Here is a 22,761-nt window from a genome sequence, read left to right on the forward strand (position 1 = left end):
CACCCTGGCAACCCCTCACAACACTCTAGCATTATAGCAACACCCTGGCAACCACTCACAACACTCTAGCATTATAGCAACACCCTGGCAACCACTCACAACACTCTAGCATTATAGCAACACCCTGGCAACCACTCACAACACTCTAGCATTACAGCAACACCCTGGCAACCACTCACAACACTCTAGCATTATAGCAACACCCTGCCAACCACTCACAACACTCTAGCATTATAGCAACACCCTGGCAACCACTGCACTCACAACACTCTAGCATTATAGCAACACCCTGCAACCCCTCACAACACTCTAGCATTATGGCAACACCCTGGCAACCACTCACAACACTCTAGCATTATAGCAACACCCTGGCAACCACTCACAACACTCTAGCATTATAGCAACACCCTGCCAACCACTCACAACACTCTAGCATTATAGCAACACCCTGGCAACCCCTCACAACACTCTAGCATTATGGCAACACCCTGGCAACCACTCACAACACTCTAGCATTATAGCAACACCCTGGCAACCCCTCACAACACTCTAGCATTATAGCAACACCCTGGCAACCCCTCACAACACTCTAGCATTATAGCAACACCCTGGCAACCCCTCACAACACTCTAGCATTATAGCAACACCCTGGCAACCACTCACAACACTCTAGCATTATAGCAACACCCTGGCAACCACTCACAACACTCTAGCATTATAGCAACACCCTGGCAACCCCTCACAACACTCTAGCATTATAGCAACACCCTGGCAACCCCTCACAACACTCTAGCATTATAGCAACACCCTGGCAACCCCTCACAACACTCTAGCATTATAGCAACACCCTGGCAACCACTCACAACACTCTAGCATTATAGCAACACCCTGGCAACCACTCACAACACTCTAGCATTATAGCAACACCCTGGCAACCCCTCACAACACTCTTGTGCATTATGTCACTGTTTAGCAACATTAATGCACGCCTCCTCCTGAAGTGACTTGTGATGTGCCTTCGCCGCGTGCAGTAAAACATTATTTTCAAGCCACATCCTCGCTTCATTCTAAAATTTTATTGTCTGCCTAAAGTGGTGTATCAATCAGCCCGTTTCATCAACTCGTCAACTGATTCGGACCAGAGCAATCAGTGTGGTGTGAAAAGGAACCAAAACGCGTGAAAAATGCTACAAAGTATAATTTTATAACACCCTGGCAACCACTCAGCACACTCTAGCATCATAGTAACACTCTAACTACAAATTGAAAATTAACTGCATACCAGAACTATGTGAAACAGGACACAGGGTACATGTAAAATAAAATAAAAAAGGAAAAAAATTGAACAAACTGATGCACTAAAAAGCGTTCACTGAAAAAAAGCGAGGGTTTGAGTTCTATGATGAATTATCATAGAAGTTATATAAGGTTATAGAGGTTATATAAGGTTAAAAACAAAGGCAGAGATGTAGCAGATGTAACAGAGATGTGTCACAGCATTATTACCACTAGAGCAAAGATTGAGATCTGAGTTTTGCAAATTTCAAAGAAGAGTGGCGCACCCACATATACAGACATACACACTCTAAACCCACACACACCCAGACTAGGGAGACTGACGCCCAGGATGCTCTCTAATCACATGACCACCGTGATGCGGGTAACCCGTCTTTACATGCGACTCGAGTCACTCGACACACCTCAGACATGTGAAACACACACAACTGTTGTGTTAAATTGAGTGTGTGTCGTCCTGGAGCATCTGTGCACCAGACATTAATGGATCCTCAGATCAACAGTGTAGTAATCAAACACACCAGTTTCACCTGCTGGACCAGGAAAGAGCTGAAAAAATCCCACAAAACACTTAAACCACACAACAATGTGCTAAATCTGATAATTTAACAAAATTACAATCATAAAACCTTAGCAACACCCTGGCAACCACTCACAACACTCTTGTGCATTATAGCAACACCCTGTATACCACTCAAAATGCTCTAGCATCATCTTAGAAACCACATAGTACCCACTCACAACACTCTAGCTTCATAGCAACACCCTGGAAACCACGCAGAACACTCTAGCATCATAGTTACACTCTAACTTCATAGCAACACCCTGGCAACCACTCAGAACACTCTAGAATCATAGTAACACTCTAACAACAACCTCTTAAAACATTCTAGAATCATACTAGAAACCACTTAGCAACAGCCTGGCAACCACTCACAACAATTTAGAACCATAGTAATACTCCAGCAACCAAACAGCTTCACCTTGACAACCATTCACAACACTCTAGCACCATAGCTATATGGCAACCACATAGAAATACCCAGGCAACCATTTAGAACACTCTAGTATCATCCTAGCAACAACATAGCAACACCCAAGCAACCATTCACGGCACTCTAGCATCATAGCAACACCCTGGCAACCACTCAAAATATTCTAGCATCATAGAAAACCACACAGCAATCAAATAGCAACACAGTGACAACCATTTACAACACACTTGCATCATATTAGTAACACTCTGTAGCAACCACTCAAAACATTCTAGCATCATCCTAGAAACCACATAGCAACAGCCTGGCAACAACTCACAACTCTCGAACACCATAGTAGTAACACTCTAGCAACCACTCAAAACATTAGAGTATGCTAGAAACCAAAAGGTAACACACACTAGCATCATACTAACATTCTAGCAATCAAATAGCAACACTCTGACAACCACTCACAACACTGTAGCATTATAGCTACACCCTGTGGCAACCATTCAAAACATTCTAGCATCATCCTAGAAAACACGTAGCAACAGCCTGGCAACCACTCACAGCACTCTAGCATCACAGTAACAATAGCAACAACTACTAAAAACATTCTAGCATCATAGAATCACCCTAGCAACAAAAAAGCACTCTAGTATCATAGCAACATCCCAGCAACCAAAAAGCCACACCCTGAAAAACTCTCAGAACACTCTAGCATTACAGCAACACCCTAGCAACCATGTAGCAGCAACACACAGGCAACCCCTCACAACACTCAAGCATCATTATAGCAACCACATAGCAACACCCAGGCAACTGCTCACAACACTCAAGTATCATCCTAGCAACCACATAGTAACACACAGGCAACTGCTCACAACACTCAAGTATCATCCTAGCAACCAAATAGCAACACACAGACAACCACTCACAACACTCTTGCATAATCCTAGCAACCATGTAGCAACACACAGGCAACCCCTCACAACACTCATGCATTATCCTAGCAACCATTTAGCAACACCAAGGCAACCCCTCACAACACTCAAGCATTATCCTAGCAACCACATAGCAACACCCAGGCAACCACTCACAACACTCATGCATAATCCTAACAACCACATAGCAACACCAAGGCAAACCCTCACAACACTCAAGCATTATCCTAGCAACCATATAGCAACACCCAGGCAACCACTCACAACACTAAAGCATCATCCTACCAACCACATAGCAACACCCAGGCAACCACTCACAACACTCATGCATAATCCTAACAACCACATAGCAACACCAAGGCAACCCCTCACAACACTCATGCATTATCCTAGCAACCATATAGCAACACCCAGGCAACCACTCACAACACTCAAGCACTATCCTAGCAACCATATAGCAACACCCAGGCAACCACTCACAACACTCAAGCATCATCCTACCAACCACATAGCAACACCCAGGCAACCACTCAAAACACTCATGCATCCTCCTAGCAACCCCTCACAACACTCATGCATCCTGCTAGCAACCACATAGCAGCACCCAGGCAACCACTCACAACACTCATGCATCCTCCCAGCAACCACATAGCAACACCCAGGCAACCACTCACAACACTCATGCATAATCCTAGCAACACCCAGGCAACCCCTCACAACACTCATGCATCCTGCTAGCAACCATATAGCAACACCCAGGCAACCACTCACAACACTCATGCATAATCCTAGCAACACCCAGGCAACCCCTCACAACACTCATGCATCCTGCTAGCAACCACATAGCAACACCCAGGCAACCACTCACAACACTCATGCATAATCCTAGCAACACCCAGGCAACCCCTCACAACACTCATGCATCCTGCTAGCAACCACATAGCAACACCCAGGCAACCACTCACAACACTCATGCATAATCCTAGCAACACCCAGGCAACCACTCACAACACTCATGCATCCTGCTAGCAACCACATAGCAACACCCAGGCAACCACTCACAACACTCATGCATAATCCTAGCAACACCCAGGCAACCACTCACAACACTCATGCATCCTCCTAGCAACCACACAGCAAAACCTGGGTTACATTAATTTGAAAATGCTATCTAGTTTTGCAGGAATTTCAAAAAGTATCTTTATCCAGTAAATACATTCTAATTGATTTCCCGTTTCTTCACACCAGTCGCGCAGCTCAGATAATGGAGAGTTTAACTGGTGAATCAGGCCTCAGTTTTACTGGCCTTCGCTGAGCTCCTGGCCTTGATGTTCTCATGCTTTGATGTTTCGTGATGTCCTCACTTGGCAGAAAAACAGTGCATTTTTGGCTTTATAAAACACAGCCTCTTTACGTTTGTTGGAATGAATTAGACGAGTGTATGACGTCAATCCACTCCAGATGCTGAAACTGCTGAGCTCCGACAGACAAAACAGAGCCACACAACGTCTGAAAACACATCTGACACTTGCACTTGCACTTACAAACACAGTATAAAATAAAAATGGACATGTATTACTTTTTCAATACATGATTCTAAGGAAGCAAGATATCTGTCATATCAAAATCAGTTTGGTCAAAGATTATGAAGATAAACATGCATTTCTTTAGATGAATTCATAATAGGAAGAGGAACATTGATTTTATGCTGGTACAAAGAAAACAAGGAACTAAGAAATGCCAGATTCCTACACATGAACAACACATGACTAATTGATACAGAATCGGGAGGCTAATTAGGTTTCGCTAAAGGCAACAAAAGCACCAGGTCGGAGAATCGAGAATGTGACCTTCTCCGGTGCCGGGATTGCGAGGTCGATGCCGCTTAAGGTTGAAAGAGGAGTTTTTCAGCGGCTGGAGAACTGAATACAGACTAAAACAAATGAAAGAAATCCCTCGGCTGCTGCCGTTAAACTATATTTATAGACAAGTGCACAATGACCTGGATTCATAGAGGAACCATCGCTGAGATAATAACCACGCTTCAGAAGTCTGTCATTGTACTCAAACTACCAGCAAACAACAGAAATGCATCTTCTCACATTGTCTTCTCTGTTTGCTCGCTCGAATGTCTCTCTAATAACATGCAAATGGCAGATGCTTTTATCCCAAGTGACTTTGCATTGCATTGAAAGTACACATTTGATCAGTTCATGCATTGCCTTACCCTGGAAATCCGATTTTTGGCTAATAAAATACTTAAAAACGACACAGTGTACCTTTAAGTTAATTAAACTGTGGACATGTTTTATCAAAATGGTCTTGAAAGAATCACAAAGGGTTTGGTTGAGCTAATTTAAAAATACTTTATGATAAGAACATTTTCATTTCTATGCAGCTGCCTTGATAGAACATGCAGAAAATTGTCTTGTTTTCCAGTACAATTATTTAAAGATTCTCAAATCAAGATACTTTTACTGATTGGCAAGCATGCAATACTCCGGCGTTTTGATCGGTGAGGGGATTCTGACTAACTTAAACACCTCTGATTGGCCACTGAATTCAAGAAATCAACAGATATGGCTGTGATTGGCTACATTGCTCAACGCTGAAAAAACACATTGTAAATAGAAACCTTTGACGGCCTCCAGAGCGCAAACACAGATACGCAATTGAACGTTTGCCAAATATGTTTTGCCAGATCAGATGGGCCCGTAAACGACCAATTACCTCAAGTTTATGCTTAAAGTTTCCCTGTAGTCAATCATTTTATCCCTTAAAACTAATCTTTGATCATCAAAATTACATGTAAACGTTTTTTTCCTTAAAGAAAATTTCATCATGCCTTAAAATAGCTTGACTGTAACTCGACACCCTCGACTCATTTAGTATGCGCGGCTCTATGAATATGCAAATGAGCCCTGCCTCCACTCACTCACTCAGAGATCCACTGGTGGACGATCACACGTTGATCTGATTGGTTACAAGGTATTGTGTGACGTCAGAAACACCAGTGATTTCAAACCGTGTGTTTGAGACTGTCTTTGGTTCACTGCAGTTTTAAGCAGAAAATACTCAGCAATGCTGTCCACTTATGAACTTACAAAAAGTTTTTCTTATTAAAAACACCACATAGACACATAAACAACATTAAAAGCGTGATTTTAAACCAAGAAGTAATATCTACCAACGGGCTCAGAAAAATAAACTTAACTCAAAGGGAAAGCTAGTTGATTTGTCTGACCGCATTGACAGATATTTGTTCTTGTTTTAAGCATAAATCAATTTCAAATAAGACTTCTTATCTTGTGAGATTTTGCTTCTCCAGTAAATGCATCTTGATGTAAGAATGTTTAGATATTTGTACTGGAAAACAAGACAAAAACACTAAGGAAGAACAGCACTTTTCCACGAGACTAGAAGAGCTGAAGTCTACGGATAAACGCTCACATTCTCCACATCTCGAGCTGGACAGACGCTGTCAGATTCCACACTGCTGTATTAAACTCTGAGAGTGTGTTGTCTCATCGAGACTCGGGTCAAACGCACTAAACAACCCGTCTGTGTGATGGCAGACGGTGGCAAAGGTGAGCTGACAGTGACGTGACATCTTCACCCGTTCACCAGAAGCCTTTTGCTCTGGCCGAGGGGAACGAGCGCTGTCCAATCGAAACACGACGACAATCCCGGTGACATTTCACTGAACACAGATGCTGGCGCACTGACAGCCGGCCGGACACACACTGCTGAAGGGAGGGAGAGACGAGAGAGAGAGAGGTGTGTGTGTGTGTGTGTGTGTGTGTGTGTGTGTGTGTGTGTGTGTGTGTACCTGCTTAACTATATTTTGGGGACAAATTTGTACCAAGAAGTGACTAAAACCTGACAAAATCTCCAAACCCTTCCTTTAGGAACGTCCTCATTTGTAAATCTGGTATAAAAATAAAGTAATTAAAGTTTATTTAAAAATGTAAAAAGACAAAGTTTTGTGTGTAGGATTAGGGGTCGGGTTAGTGTGTGTGTGTGTGTGTGTGTGTGTAGGTTTAGTGTAAGGGGATAGTATATACAGTTTGTACAGTATAAAAACCATTACGCCTATGGAATGTCCTCAAAAGTATAGCAAAACAAACGTGTGTGTGTGTGTGTTTCAGTGTGTGTGTGTGTTTCAGAATGAAAGGATTTCAGAATGAAACTAAATCTGGAGATAAATGGGAAAAAAATAATATTTCCAAAACATTACATTACATTGAATCTTTACATTCAAGTTACCAAATGTTTTTGAAAGAAGTCTCTTCTGCTCACTAATGCTGCATTTATTTAATCAGAAATACAGTCAAACTAATTTGAGATATTTGATGAAGATATTTAGTAAATGTCCTACCGTAAATATATAAAACATGTATTTTTGTGAGTGAATGCAGCACAATCGTGAACATAAATGCACAACTTTAAAGGAGATTTTCTCAATGTTTACATTTTTTTGCTCCTCAGATTCCAGATTTTCAATAGTTGTGTCTCGACCAAATATTGTCCTATCCTAACAAACCACACATCAATGGAGAGATTATTTATTCAGCTTTATATGATGTATACATCTCAATTTAAACAAAATTACACATGTGACTAGTTTTGTGGTCCAGGGTCACAAATACGCAATATATGAAAATCTCACAATGGAATTAAAAGCTAAAAATGAAGGGGTTTAAACATGTAAATATTAGGTAAGTCTGATCACTTAGAAGTTTTTAAATATTTAAGGAATTCATAAGATCTAAGGAATCAGACGTAATTGAAAAGAGACAAACATCTAATATATATATGAACATTTAGCTTAACATTAACATTTCACCACATCGTGATATAACTATAACTGGGGGAAAAGATTCAAACGTCAGCCCAGACATTATTTATAGATCAATTTAATGCATCTATGCAGAATAAAAGTATTATCATATATATATATATAAAAAAAAATTAACTGTTGATTGATGGTACGGTATATATACGCAATATCTCACAATGGAATTAAAAACAAAAAATCTGAATTTAAACGGGTACATTTTTAAATTACATTTTAACCCAACGTTTGGGTTTGTCCATATCTGACCTAAAATTTGGGTTAAAACAACCCAGCATTTTTTTTTAGAGTGAAGGACTCAGACGTAGTTCCTACTTTATTAGAAAAGAGACACATCAAACAAACATCAATTGAATGCACAAACAATTAGCTTTTGCTTTCACCCCATCATGATATACGAGTATGGCTGGGGGAAATCCGAACGTCAGCCCAGACATTACTTCTAGTAAGAGCCCGAGTGGAAAACACACTTCCCGTCCCTGCAGACCCTCCATTCACATATTTCAGTATCAGCCACTGAGATCTAAATACCGGTTGTTCCCCTTCGCCACCTCCTCCCTGCTTCCGGTTCTGGTTAACCAGACGCCCGTCTGACGTCACCATCTCCTGCTAAAGCCATCGCGCGCGCATGTGTGTGTGCTCTGGTTAGCAGAGTGGAAGTGATGCGATTTCATTCGTCATGCATCATGTCCACAATTGTGGTAACAGTCAGAAATGTTTCTAAAAGCACCTGAAAACCCAAAAGAGTCGACTAAACAAACCATATACTGTAGTAGCACAAACCAGCAACCAGAGAGAAGCTTCAAGCTACCATAATGTTTAGCTAGTCATTAAAGCTACAATAATAATAATAAAATAAAATATCCAAAAATCACTTGCACAGTGTGATATATTTCCTGCTGTGTACTTACAATATCCCAAAAGTTCCCAAAGATTTTTAACTTCAGAGAAAATCCAAATTTTAAATAATGCTCGTCCCTGATGTACTATCCGCGTTATCCCTGGTTTCCGCTCAAGTACTGCCGTAGTAACCATGGCGACAGACGTGGACAACTTCGTTACGTCTAGCGGCGCGCTCACGCTGTTGTTGTTTCGTTCAAACATTATGGACCATGGCAAGCAGACTTTGGGACAAAAGGAGAACTAAAACGAGGAGTGGCGTTTTCGAGACGCCGAGAGCTAGCGTCCGCGACTAACTTCCACTCGACAGAGACGCTCTCGCATGTACTTTATTAGACAGGTGAGTAAATGTACATAAAAGTAATTCATGTTTTATAGCTCAACATGATGAAATGTTAGAATATGATCAGTATGTTATTCTAATGTTGATCTAGTTTACTGCTAGTCTTATACAGCCAACAAACTAACACACAGAATAACATTATAACTTTAACACACTCAGTTTAGTGTGATAGTGTAGAGCGAGTGAGACAGCGCTGCGTTACCTCACAAGTTTAATGCGTCTAATAAACTGACCTGTGTGAGTATTATTCAGCAAGAGCTGCTCTGCTCTGATTGGTCAGATGGCCTAGTCTGCTGTGATTGGTCAGAAAGCAAACGCTCATTATCATATCTGAATCTCAGCTCTTGATCACAGTGATACGAACAGTAACGATGGCGTGGGTTTTACCGTATCAAACAGCGTCTTCTCGACATGAACAACACGAACCAAACTCTTCCAGTCTGGGCGGGGCCAAGAGACGCTGTTCAGCCAATCGGGTGACATTATGCAAATTAGTTACAAACCTACGCAGGTTCAACAGGAAGAGAGCCTTGAGTTACTGACGACTCGTTTCAGTTCAAAATCACTTCTTTCTTTTAGATAAAACTAATTCCAACAGAGTTTAAGGGAAACTCCAGATTCAGAGGTAATCAAACAAATCTTTGATTCTTTATAAACTTTGTCAGCTATATGCTATGTGTGTGTATGTGTGTGTGTGTGTGTGCGTGCGTGTGTGTGTGTGTGTGTGTGCTCTTGTTTATGTGATTTATGAGGACACAAATGTGTATAATGACATGTGTATTGCACTGGTATTACAACTTAAACGTGGTTTATGAGGACATTTCATGATTCATCATAATTCAAATAGCTTAAAAAACATAAAAAACAATGTTTTATTAAAAATGTAAAAATGCAGAATATTGTGTGTGTGTGTGTGTGTGTGTGTGTGTGTGTGTGTGTGTGTGTGTGTGTGTGTGTGTGTGTGTGTGTTTGTGTGTGTGTAAAAAAACAGCCTGAAGGGAAACCTATTGAGCTGTTGTGATGCTCTGTTCTCTCTTCCACTCGCATGTTGTCAGTAATTTGTTCTTCCTCTCACATTTGCCTCGAGGTGCTGAAACCTACATGTTCTGTTCGTTATCAAAGCAGATCAACTCCTGCTAGATAGCTCACACACAGACACACACACACACACACACACACACACCTCGCTTGTGCAGCCATCCCTCCTTCACGATCACCCCGTCTGTCGTCATGCTCTCCGGCCGTCAGTCTTTCCAGATCTGAGTCCTTCGCTCCGGCCAGCGCAAACCTCAGCTCACGGTCTCCTGGTGGAGGAGAGGAGAAGATCAGACACGTTTCACTCTGAAGACACGTCAAACCAGATCATCCCAGAATCATGGAAGCAATAAACACTTTACAGACAAAAACATACACATAAAGCAAAAGCCTAAAGACATTTGAGCCCGGAAACATGATTATATTGATAAAACTCCACCTTGGTTTATGTAGAGCTTGAAAATGCATGAAAACACAATTTTAGGTTTTAACTGTTGATTAAATGTGTAGAAACTTCAATTTAATCAGAAATAATAATATTTATAATGGGAATTTAGCACTTTTAGAAACATACAGTAAGTTTGGGGTGAGAAATGAATATTTTTTTCAGCAATATAATGCAATAAATGCTTAAAGGTGACAGTAAAGACATTTATAATGTTACAAATGGCCTATATTTCAAATAAATGCTTTTTTAAATAACTTTTTTTGTGTGTTTTCAACTTCTATAATAATAATAATTGAGCACCATTAACAATTGATACTAATTGAGCATCAGATCATCATATTATACTGATTTCTGGAGGATCATGTGACACTGAAGACTGGAGTAATGATGCTGAAAAGTCACAGGAATAAATTACACTTTACTATATATTCACGAAAAAAGCTATTTTAAATTATACAAATATTTCAAAAATGTTATTGAGCAAATAAATGCATATGCAAATATAAGCTAAACTTAAAGCAATTAAGGGATTTGTCTGTTTACTGTGGTAAAACCAGCACACAACTTACAATATGATTAAAGGCATTAATGCTCAATAAACATTTCAATGTATTATTAATAATATTCAGACTTCACTAGATTGCCAAGATCTAGATTACTGTCCTTTATAAAAGCTCCTTGTGACGTTCAATAAGTTGATCAGCCATCACATTATTATTACCATCCACTATCCACAACAATAAACGCTGCGCGTCTGCGGGTCTCGACTGTCAGGCGTTCATCGCAGAGATAAAGAGTTGCAGTATCAGACTCACTGCAGAGGAAACCACTTCCTGTGTGACAGGAAGTCGAGTTTAAAGACGGCAGCATCATAAATAAACACAATTGACCAGTGACTGCCGGCTTCATTTATTCAGGCAAAGGAACCAATAGGGACGCAGTAAATGAGTCACCTGACTGGCCTAAAACATACATATGCAGCTTCCTTTTAAGATATTGTATACAGCATATTTTCGGGCGACCAAAAATATCTGATTGAAAATGAATTTCCGCTTTCGGCCGATACAGTGACGGTAAATTAGCATTTCTCCAAAAGGCGAGTTTTGACTGTAACCATCGACTTCTCATTGATAACCAAGATCTTCTTTGCTGTCTTCTTCAGTGATTAATTCATGAACAAAACTTCACTAAACATTATTTGTAGCACACCTGTCATGCAGTAATAAGCTTTAAGTTTTGTTATTTTTGATGCGAAGCAAAGCTTTCTTTCAATATGATAATGAAATACAGTCAATAAACGTGTTTTTGCAGCTCTTTAATGTGTGCGACAGTTAAACCGATCATCTCTTCCTCTTTACTATTCAGCAGCAAATAAACATCAATGAATGAACATCAGAAGGTGTTGAAAGATTCAGAACAACTCACTGTCTCATGTAATTCATCATTAGTGTTTTCAATAATGTCACATTTAAAAACATTCAATGACCATAAACTCGAAAGTTAGCTAGAAAAATAACTCTTATAGAGAAGCATTTTGAAAATGCATGCGTTACATATTCATTATATCTTTCAGCCACCATGTTTATATTTCAACAACGAATTGGAGTAGAAACATAATTTTATCATTAAAAAGCTGATGACGCCTTATGTGCAATTGAAATATTCTCATAAAACAGTTCTGATTATTAAATACATTAGGGATGCACAATATACCGGCTGCCACCATATCCGTATCGGCCGATATATGTTCGTTTTTAATGTTATCATTATCGGCCCGATAAGAAAATGTATCTGATATATTAAAGCTGATAAATAATGTATGATTTCCTTCAGCTGAGACTCTTCAGATGCGCACTGGTCAACATGATAGTTTTAAATTGCTTGAAATATGATTGGAATCACTTCAAAAAAGGAAAATACAGTAATGTGCAACATGTGCAACACAAGTCTGTCATATCGGCCACATAAAATTATAATGAGAACATCATAATTGTGTGTTTGGGTCATTAATGGTGAGACTTTTGTTTTTGTATCAGACTCTTAAAAATTATATGAAAATCTGCGTTTAGATTTAACGGGCATATATATCGGTTATCAGCTTCAAAATATAAAGAATTATCGGTTATCATATCTGCCAAAATTTTTATATCGGTGCATCTCTAGAATGCATTCAACTGTAATATAAGTGTTTGGTTCATAAAATAAAAACGGTAGTAGGTTGTGGCCTGCGTGAGCACAAACCCATGTGCTTTTCAAGAAGACCAGAGTGTTTCCACTGCAGCGGCCCACCACACACACACACACACACAGTCGAGAGGATGGCATACAGCCAGAACCAGCCGTCTGAATGAACCCAATAACCTGCTCAGGGGTCACATGGTCTGCGGGGCCCGAGGCCCTTCATCTCTGAGGCCCCGCCCTGTTTAAAGTCATTCACAATTCCAGAACTGTCTGTAAGATCGGGGCCTATTCAATGCAAATGAGAGGCATGTGGTCAAGCAGTTATATGAAGATGAGGATAAGACAACATTTATAGAGTCTTAAATCTTTAAAGTCCCCCTGTGGTGAAAAACTCACTTTTAATGTTGTTTTTAGTGTCTATGTGGTGTTTTTAATCTGCTTAATGTGTAAATTCATGAGTCGACAGCACTGCTGAGTATTTTCTGCTTAAAACTGCAGTGAACCAAAGACAGTCTCAAACACATGGTTTGAAATCGCTGGTGTTTCTTACGTCACACACTACCTTGTAACCAATCAGATCAACGTGTGATCGTCAACCAGTGGATCTCTGAGTGGAGGCGGGGCTCATTTGCATATTCATAGAACCGCGCATACTAAATGAGGCGAGGGTGTCGAGTTACATTCAAGATATATTAAGGATAGGGTTGCCACCCGTCCCTTAAAATACGGAATCGTCCCGTATTTACAAGTAAGATGATGCGTCCCGTATCAAATCAATAAGGGACGCGATTTGTCCCGTATTTTACATTAGGCCCACATATAGTTGAATAAAAACATAAGGATTTTGCAGTATGGATAATACTAATAGCAAATAAAGAAATCTATTTCGTAGTAGAGAAGCTCATTGCGTGATTGCATTTTAGCGTCTTTGTTTCTATAGCGACTGAGTCTCGTGAACATGCGCTGTAAACCTGCACGCTTGTTAACCCCTCGTGCGCTGTTCGGGTCTTTTCGACCCCAAATGACGTTTGCTGAAATAAATAAAACATTATATTTGTCCAAATGATGTGAGACTTTGCATGGTTGACAACACTTTCTACATCTAAAAAAAAAAAAAAAACAATTTGAATAATATCTGTTTTTTATGTTAGTGTGGGGGGGAAAAGTCACACTTGTGTTGTTTCAACAAAATGTAATTTTAAAACATAATAGTTTTTTTTTAAAGGATTTATAGTTATTAGTTTATTAGAGGATTTATTATATATTTTTTACTTTAGGCTATAAAAAAAAATATTTTTTAAACAAAAACAGTAAAAAAAAAAAGTTAAATTCACTTTATAAAAGACCCACATTTATAACGTTCATGGATATAGATAATTTGACATGGTTTAGTGTAAGATTTTTGCCCATCTTTTGGAAAATGCAGTTTTAAAAGTAAAGAAATTATCACTTTAGTAGATGGCTGCAGAGCTACACCATTTGCTATTTGACTAAAATACATATTTTCAATAGCTTTTAGTTGGATTCATATCTACATATTATGAAATCACAATTATAACAATAAAAATGACTATGTCAAAGTTGAGCATTTGGGGAGGGGGGAGGGGGGGGGGTGAATGGGTGTCCCTTATTTTGCCACACTGAAGGTGGCAACCCTAATTAAGGATATTAAAGGAAAAACGTTTAAATTAGTCATTTAGGTGATCAAAGATGAGTTTTAAAGGGACTTTAAAGCACAGAAGCAGCTCTGCAGCTCCAAACCACTCGTGTCCCGAGTTTAATATTTTGTTTTAGGGGTTTGTTGTTCAACTCAGTCATGCGTGACGTCTTGCTTTCTTGTTCTGTCTAGCTCACAGGATCTGGAGTAGAAGTGCAATCTCTCCAATCACACTAAAACACGGCGGCAAGGACAGTCATGTGATGCGAGCGAGTCTAAAACCAGGCGATTCGCGACCACTAACGCACAATACGCTCGACTGTGTCTGAGTTTCTGCATTCTTGACATTCTGCGTGTTACTGGTGGCAGATCTGCGTCAGCGGGACCCGAAGGAACTCACAGTCGTCCCGCAGAAGAATGTAAAGCATTCCTCCAGCATCTTCATCCCTCATCCGCCCACACGCCAGAGGATAGAGTCCAGCGTCCGCATGAGGGCTAGGCCTCAATCTCGTGTGCACACCGGAGAAATGAGAATATATATGGTGCAAAAGTTCATTTATTTCAGTAATTCAACTTAAAAGGTGAAACTAATATATTATATAGACTCATTACATGCAAAGTGAGATATTTCAAGCCTTTATTTGTTATAATTTTGATGATTATGGCTTACAACCTTTTCACAATATTCTAATTTTGAGCCATAATCATCAAAATTATAACAAATAAAGGCTTGAAATATCTCACTTTGCATGTAATGAGTCTATATAATATATTAGTTTCACCTTTTAAGTTGAATTACTGAAATAAATGAACTTTTGCACCATATTATCATTTTTCCAGTTTCTCCTGTATATATGAATATTATATTCCTAAATATTGTACTTTTTAAAGTTGAAAGTGAAGGAAAAGTGCAAAGCATCCTCATGAAGCTCAAAAATAAGAGTTTTCATTTGTGTCTCATAATTTGCAATACTTTCATTTGTGTGATTTTATAGCTTAAGTTTAGGGATGCACGATATATCGGCCACCATATCGGTATCGGCCGATATATGTAAATTTTTAATGTTATCGTTATCGGCACGATAAGAATATCTGGCCGATATATTAAAAGCTGATAAATAATGTATGATTTCCTTCAGCTGAGACGCTTCAGATGATGGTTTTAAATTGCTTGAAATATGATTGGAATCACTTAAAAAAAAGGAAAATATAATCTGTCATATCGGCTACATGAAATTGTAATGAGAGTATTATAATTGTGTGTTTGTGTAATTACTTGTTTTTGTAATCAGGGTCTCAAAAGTTATGAAAAAATTTGGATTAAGGTTTATCTGCCAATATATCGGCTTTCAAATATAACAAATTGTTGGTTATCGGTATTGGCCAAAATGTTCATATCGGTGAATCCCTTACTTCACTATAATGTGAAAAGCATGTAGAAAGTAGAATGAGTAATTCGAGTGGTATTTAATAACCTATCATAATCATAAACAATCCAGAATCAAAGACTAAACAAGCCTGAAGTAACCCAGTTCCATGTTGATCAGATGGAGTCACAAATCAGTGAATGATCCACTCATTTCCCTGGCAACATCTTCTGTTTGAGTAAGTCACGTGACTTTTTGACAGTCCATCCAAAACAACTTCTGACAGATATCCTTAAATGAGAACATACATGTTGATAGCCCTGTACTGTGGCAGTACTTTAATATTAATGGAAGACGATTTCATCAAATTCATCCATTGTACATTTATTTATATATATAAAAAAAAACATGATACGTGTTTGTTACTGTAAACACTGTACGGGCTCTCACACACACAAACACAATCACCTGAGATTACACTGATAAATTATTAACAGGAAGACAGACACAGACACACAGTCTGCTCAGCACATGTCGCTTGTAAACACAGCAGGACTGTCACGTAGATGCATTGGAATGTGTTGAGAATAAAGAGAAACGTTGTAACATTCGAATTTTAGTAACATTCGAATTTTTTTGCAACATTGTAACGGCTGGGCCTGGGCGTGCGTGCACGCGCTTAAAGTGACACAAAGTCAAAACTGACAGATGAATAATAAAGGCGTTAACGAATAGAAACTAACAGTTTTAACCAGCCGCTAAACCAGTACTTTCATTCACTCCGCGTGGAGTCGCTTATTTTTAGAGTTAAAGTGTTTTATTTTAGGCCTCCGAAGAGAGAAATAACCGCATCCTATTCAGAGCGTCACTGTCCGATAATAACTCGCATCATTAAAGTGAATGAGAGAGACTTTACCGAGACTGATCTCACTGAGGGCTCCGGCGCATCGCTCGCTGCTTCGGCTGATACTTTAATCCCACAGAAAACAGGTAAAAGTGTTTAGATGAGCACGAGCGTGTCCTCTCCTCCTCCTCCCCACAGCGCGAGACTCCAGAGAGACTCCCTGAGAGACAAGCGCTGGGTCCTAGAGCCCGCCGGCTTATCACAACACTACACCACTACACTACACTACACCACTACACTACACTACACTACACTACACTACACTACACCACTACACTACACACTACACTACACTACACTACACTACACTACACCACTACACTACACTACACTACACTACACTACACCACTACACTACACCACTACACTACACTACACTACACTACACTACACACTACACTACACTACACTACACTACACTACACCACTACACTACACTACACTACACTACACTACACCACTACACTACACCACTACACTACACTACACTACACTACACTACACACTACACTACACTACACTACACTACACTACACTACACTACACCACTACACTACACTACACTACACTACACTACACTACACTACACTACACTACACCACTACACTACACTACACCACTACACTACACTACACCACTACACTACACTACACCACTACACTACACCACTACACTACACTACACTACACCACTACACTACACTACACACTACACTACACCACTACACTACACTACACACTACACTACACTACACTACACTACACTACACTACACCACTACACTACACTACACACTACACTACACTACACTACACTACACCACTACACTACACTACACCACTACACTACACTACACACTACACTACACTACACTACACTACACTACACTACACTACACCACTACACTACACTACACACTACACTACACTACACTACACTACACTACCACACTACACTACACTACAGTACACTACACTACACTACACTACACTACACTACAGTACACTACACTACACTACACTACACTACACTACACCACTACACACTACACTACACTACACCACTACACTACACTACACTACACTACACCACTACACTACACCACTACACTACACTACACCACTACACTACACTACACACTACACTACACTACCACACTACACTACACTACAGTACACTACACTACACTACACTACACTACACTACACTACACCACTACACTACACTACACAACACTACACTACACACTACACTACACTACACTACACTACACTACACTACACTACACTACACCACTACACTACACTACACAACACTACACTACACACTACACTACACTACACAACACTACACTACACAACACTACACTACACACTACACTACACTACACAACACTACACTACACACTACACTACACTACACAACACTACACTACACACTACACTACACCACTACACTACACTACACAACACTACACTACACACTACACTACACAACACTACACTACACACTACACTACACTACCACACTACACTACACTACAGTACACTACACTACACTACACTACACTACACTACACCACTACACTACACTACACACTACACTACACTACCACACTACACTACACTACAGTACACTACACTACACTACACTACACTACACTACACTACACCACTACACTACACTACACCACTACACTACACACTACACTACACTACACCACTACACTACACTACACTACACCACTACACTACACCACTACACTACGCTACACCACTACACTACACTACACACTACACTACACTACACTACACTACACTACACCACTACACTACACCACTACACTACACCACTACACTACACTACACTACACCACTACACTACACCACTACACTACACTACACTACACCACTACACTACACCACTACACTACACTACACTACACTACACCACTACACTACACTACACTACACTACACTACACTACACTACACTACACTACACTACACTACACCACTACACTACACCACTACACTACACTACACTACACTACACTACACTACACTACACCACTACACTACACCACTACACTACACTACACTACACTACACCACTACACTACACTACACTACACTACACTACACTACACTACACTACACTACACTACACTACACCACTACACTACACCACTACACTACACCACTACACTACACTACACTACACCACTACACTACACCACTACACTACACTACACCACTACACTACACCACTACACTACGCTACACCACTACACTACACTACACACTACACTACACTACACTACACTACACTACACTACACTACACTACACTACACCACTACACTACACTACACTACACCACTACACTACACCACTACACTACACTACACTACACCACTACACTACACCACTACACTACACTACACCACTACACTACACTACACACTACACTACACTACACTACACCACTACACTACACTACACCACTACACTACACTACACTACACACTACACTACACTACACTACACTACACTACACCACTACACTACACTACACAACACTACACTACACTACACCACTACACTATACCACTACACTACACTACACCACTACACTACACTACACACTACACTACACTACACTACACTACACTACACCACACCACTACACTACACTACACACTACACTACACTACACTACACTACACTACACCACTACACCACTACACTACACCACTACACTACACCACTACACTACACTACACACTACACTACACTACACTACACCACTACACTACACTACACACTACACTACACTACACTACACTACACCACTACACTACACTACACTACACACTACACTACACTACACTACCACACTACACTACACTACAGTACTACACTACACTACACTACACAACACTACACAACACTACACTACACTACACTACACTACACAACACTACACCACTACACTACACTACACACTACACTACACTACACTACACTACACTACCACACTACACTACACTACAGTACTACACTACACAACACTACACTACACTACACTACACAACACTACACTACACTACACTACACAACACTACACTACAGTACTACACTACACTACACTACACAACACTACACTACACTACACTACACTACACTACACTACACCACTACACTACACTACACACTACACTACACTACACTACCACACTACACTACACTACAGTACTACACTACACAACACTACACTACACTACACTACACAACACTACACTACACTACACTACACTACACAACACTACACTACAGTACTACACTACACTACACTACACAACACTACACTACAGTATTACACTACACAACACTACACTACACTACACTACACAACACTACACTACACTACACTACACAACACTACACTACACAACACTACACTACACTACACTACACAACACTACACTACACTACACTACACTACACTACACTACACTACAACACTACACTACACTACACTACACAACACTACACTACACTACACTACACTACACTACACACCACTACACTACACTAAACTACACTACACCACACCACAATACTACAACACAACTATACTACACCACAACACCGCTACACTACAAAACTTCACCACAATATTACACCACTATACTACACTACACCACTACACAACACTACACCAAAACACTACTACACTACACTACACTACACTACACTACACCACACCACACCACTACACTACACCACAACACTACACTACACCAAAACACTACTACACTACACTATACTACACTACACCACTACACAACACTACACCAAAACACTACTACACTACACTACACCACAACACTACACTACACTACAGTACTACACTACACTACACTACACCACACTACACTACACAACACTACACTACAGTACTACACTACACTACACTACACAACACTACACTACACTACACTACACTACACTACACTACACTACACCACTACACTACTACACCACACCACTACTACACTACACCAAAACACTACTACACTACACTACACCACAACACTACACTACTACACAACATTACACCACTACACAACACTACACCACAATACTACACCACAATACTACACTACACTACACTACACTACACCACACCACTACACTACTACACTACACCACACCACACCACACCACTACACTACTACACCACACCACTACTACACTACACCACACTACTACACCACTACACTACTACACTACACCACAATACTACACCACAACACTACTACACTACACCACACCACACCACACCACACCACTACTACACTACACAACTACACAACACTACACCACTACAGTACACTACACCACAACACTACACTACACTACACTACACTACACTACACTACACTACACTACCACACTACACTACACTACACTACACTACCACACTACACTACACTACACTACACTACACTACACTACACTACACCACACCACCACACAACACTACACTACACTACACTACACTACACTACACTACCACACTACACTACACTACACTACACTACACTACCACACTACACTACAGTACTACACTACACAACACTACACTACACTACACTACACTACACTACACTACACTACACAACACTACACTACACTACACAACACTACACTACACTACACTACACTACCACGCTACACTACACTACACTACACTACACTACACTACACTACACCACACCACCACACAACACTACACTACAGCACTACACTACACTGCACCACTACACTACACCACTACACTACACTACACTACACCACACCACTACACTACACTACACTACACTAAACTACACTACACTACACCACTACACTACACTACTACACCACTACACAACACCACTACACTACACCACTACACTACACTACACTACACTACACTACACCACACCACTACACTACACTACACTACACTAAACTACACTACACTACACCACTACACTACACTACTACACCACTACACAACACCACTACACTACACTACTACACTACACTACACTACACTACACCACTACACTACACTACACTACACCACACCACTACACTACACTAAACTACACTACACTACACCACTACACTACACTACTACACCACTACACTACACCACTACACGACACTACACCACTACACGACATTACACCACTACACTACACCACTACACTACAGCACTACACTACACTACACTACACTACACTACACTACACTACACTACACCACTACACTACACTACTACACCACTACACTACACCACTACACTACACCACTACACTACAACACTACACTACACTACACTACTACACTACACCACTACACTACACTACTACACTACAGCACTACACTACACTACTACACTACAGCACTACACTACACTACTACACTACACTACACCACTACACTAAACTACACCACTACACTACACCACACCACTACACTACACTACACCACTATAATGTTTTTATTGAATTCCATTTTTTATTTTAAATATTAAAGTGTTTTGTCTTCATAGTTTCCATTACTTTATTGTAATACATTTTTATTGTTATTTGTTGTTATATTGTCTATTTCTTATATATGAGTTATATATATATATATATATATATATATATATATATATATATCGCGATTAATCGCATACAAAATAAAAGTTTGTGTTTACAAATGTGTGTGTACTGTGTATAATTATTTTGTTATATAAATGCACACACATGCATGTATATATTTAAGATTTTTTTATATATATATATATATATATA

At 39.9% G+C, this 22,761-nt stretch overlaps 1 protein-coding gene across 1 annotated transcript in view; it reads right to left on the reverse strand.

The window, feature by feature from the left end:
• Positions 1 to 17,134, reverse strand: part of akt1 (v-akt murine thymoma viral oncogene homolog 1) — a 62,694-nt gene extending 45,560 nt beyond the window's left edge. Inside the window, exons 1-2 of the mRNA XM_079634053.1 lie at positions 16,920 to 17,134; positions 10,499 to 10,619 (exon numbers count right to left, since the gene is read on the reverse strand). Of these exons, the coding sequence (XP_079490179.1) occupies positions 10,499 to 10,547 (49 nt within the window). The 5' untranslated portion in view covers positions 10,548 to 10,619; positions 16,920 to 17,134. The remainder of the gene's footprint in view (positions 1 to 10,498; positions 10,620 to 16,919) is intronic.
• Positions 17,135 to 22,761: the final 5,627 nt, after the last annotated feature.

This window comes from Phoxinus phoxinus, assembly GCF_949152265.1.
Source record: "Phoxinus phoxinus genome assembly, chromosome: 13".
In the NCBI taxonomy this organism is placed as follows: domain Eukaryota; kingdom Metazoa; phylum Chordata; class Actinopteri; order Cypriniformes; family Leuciscidae; genus Phoxinus; species Phoxinus phoxinus.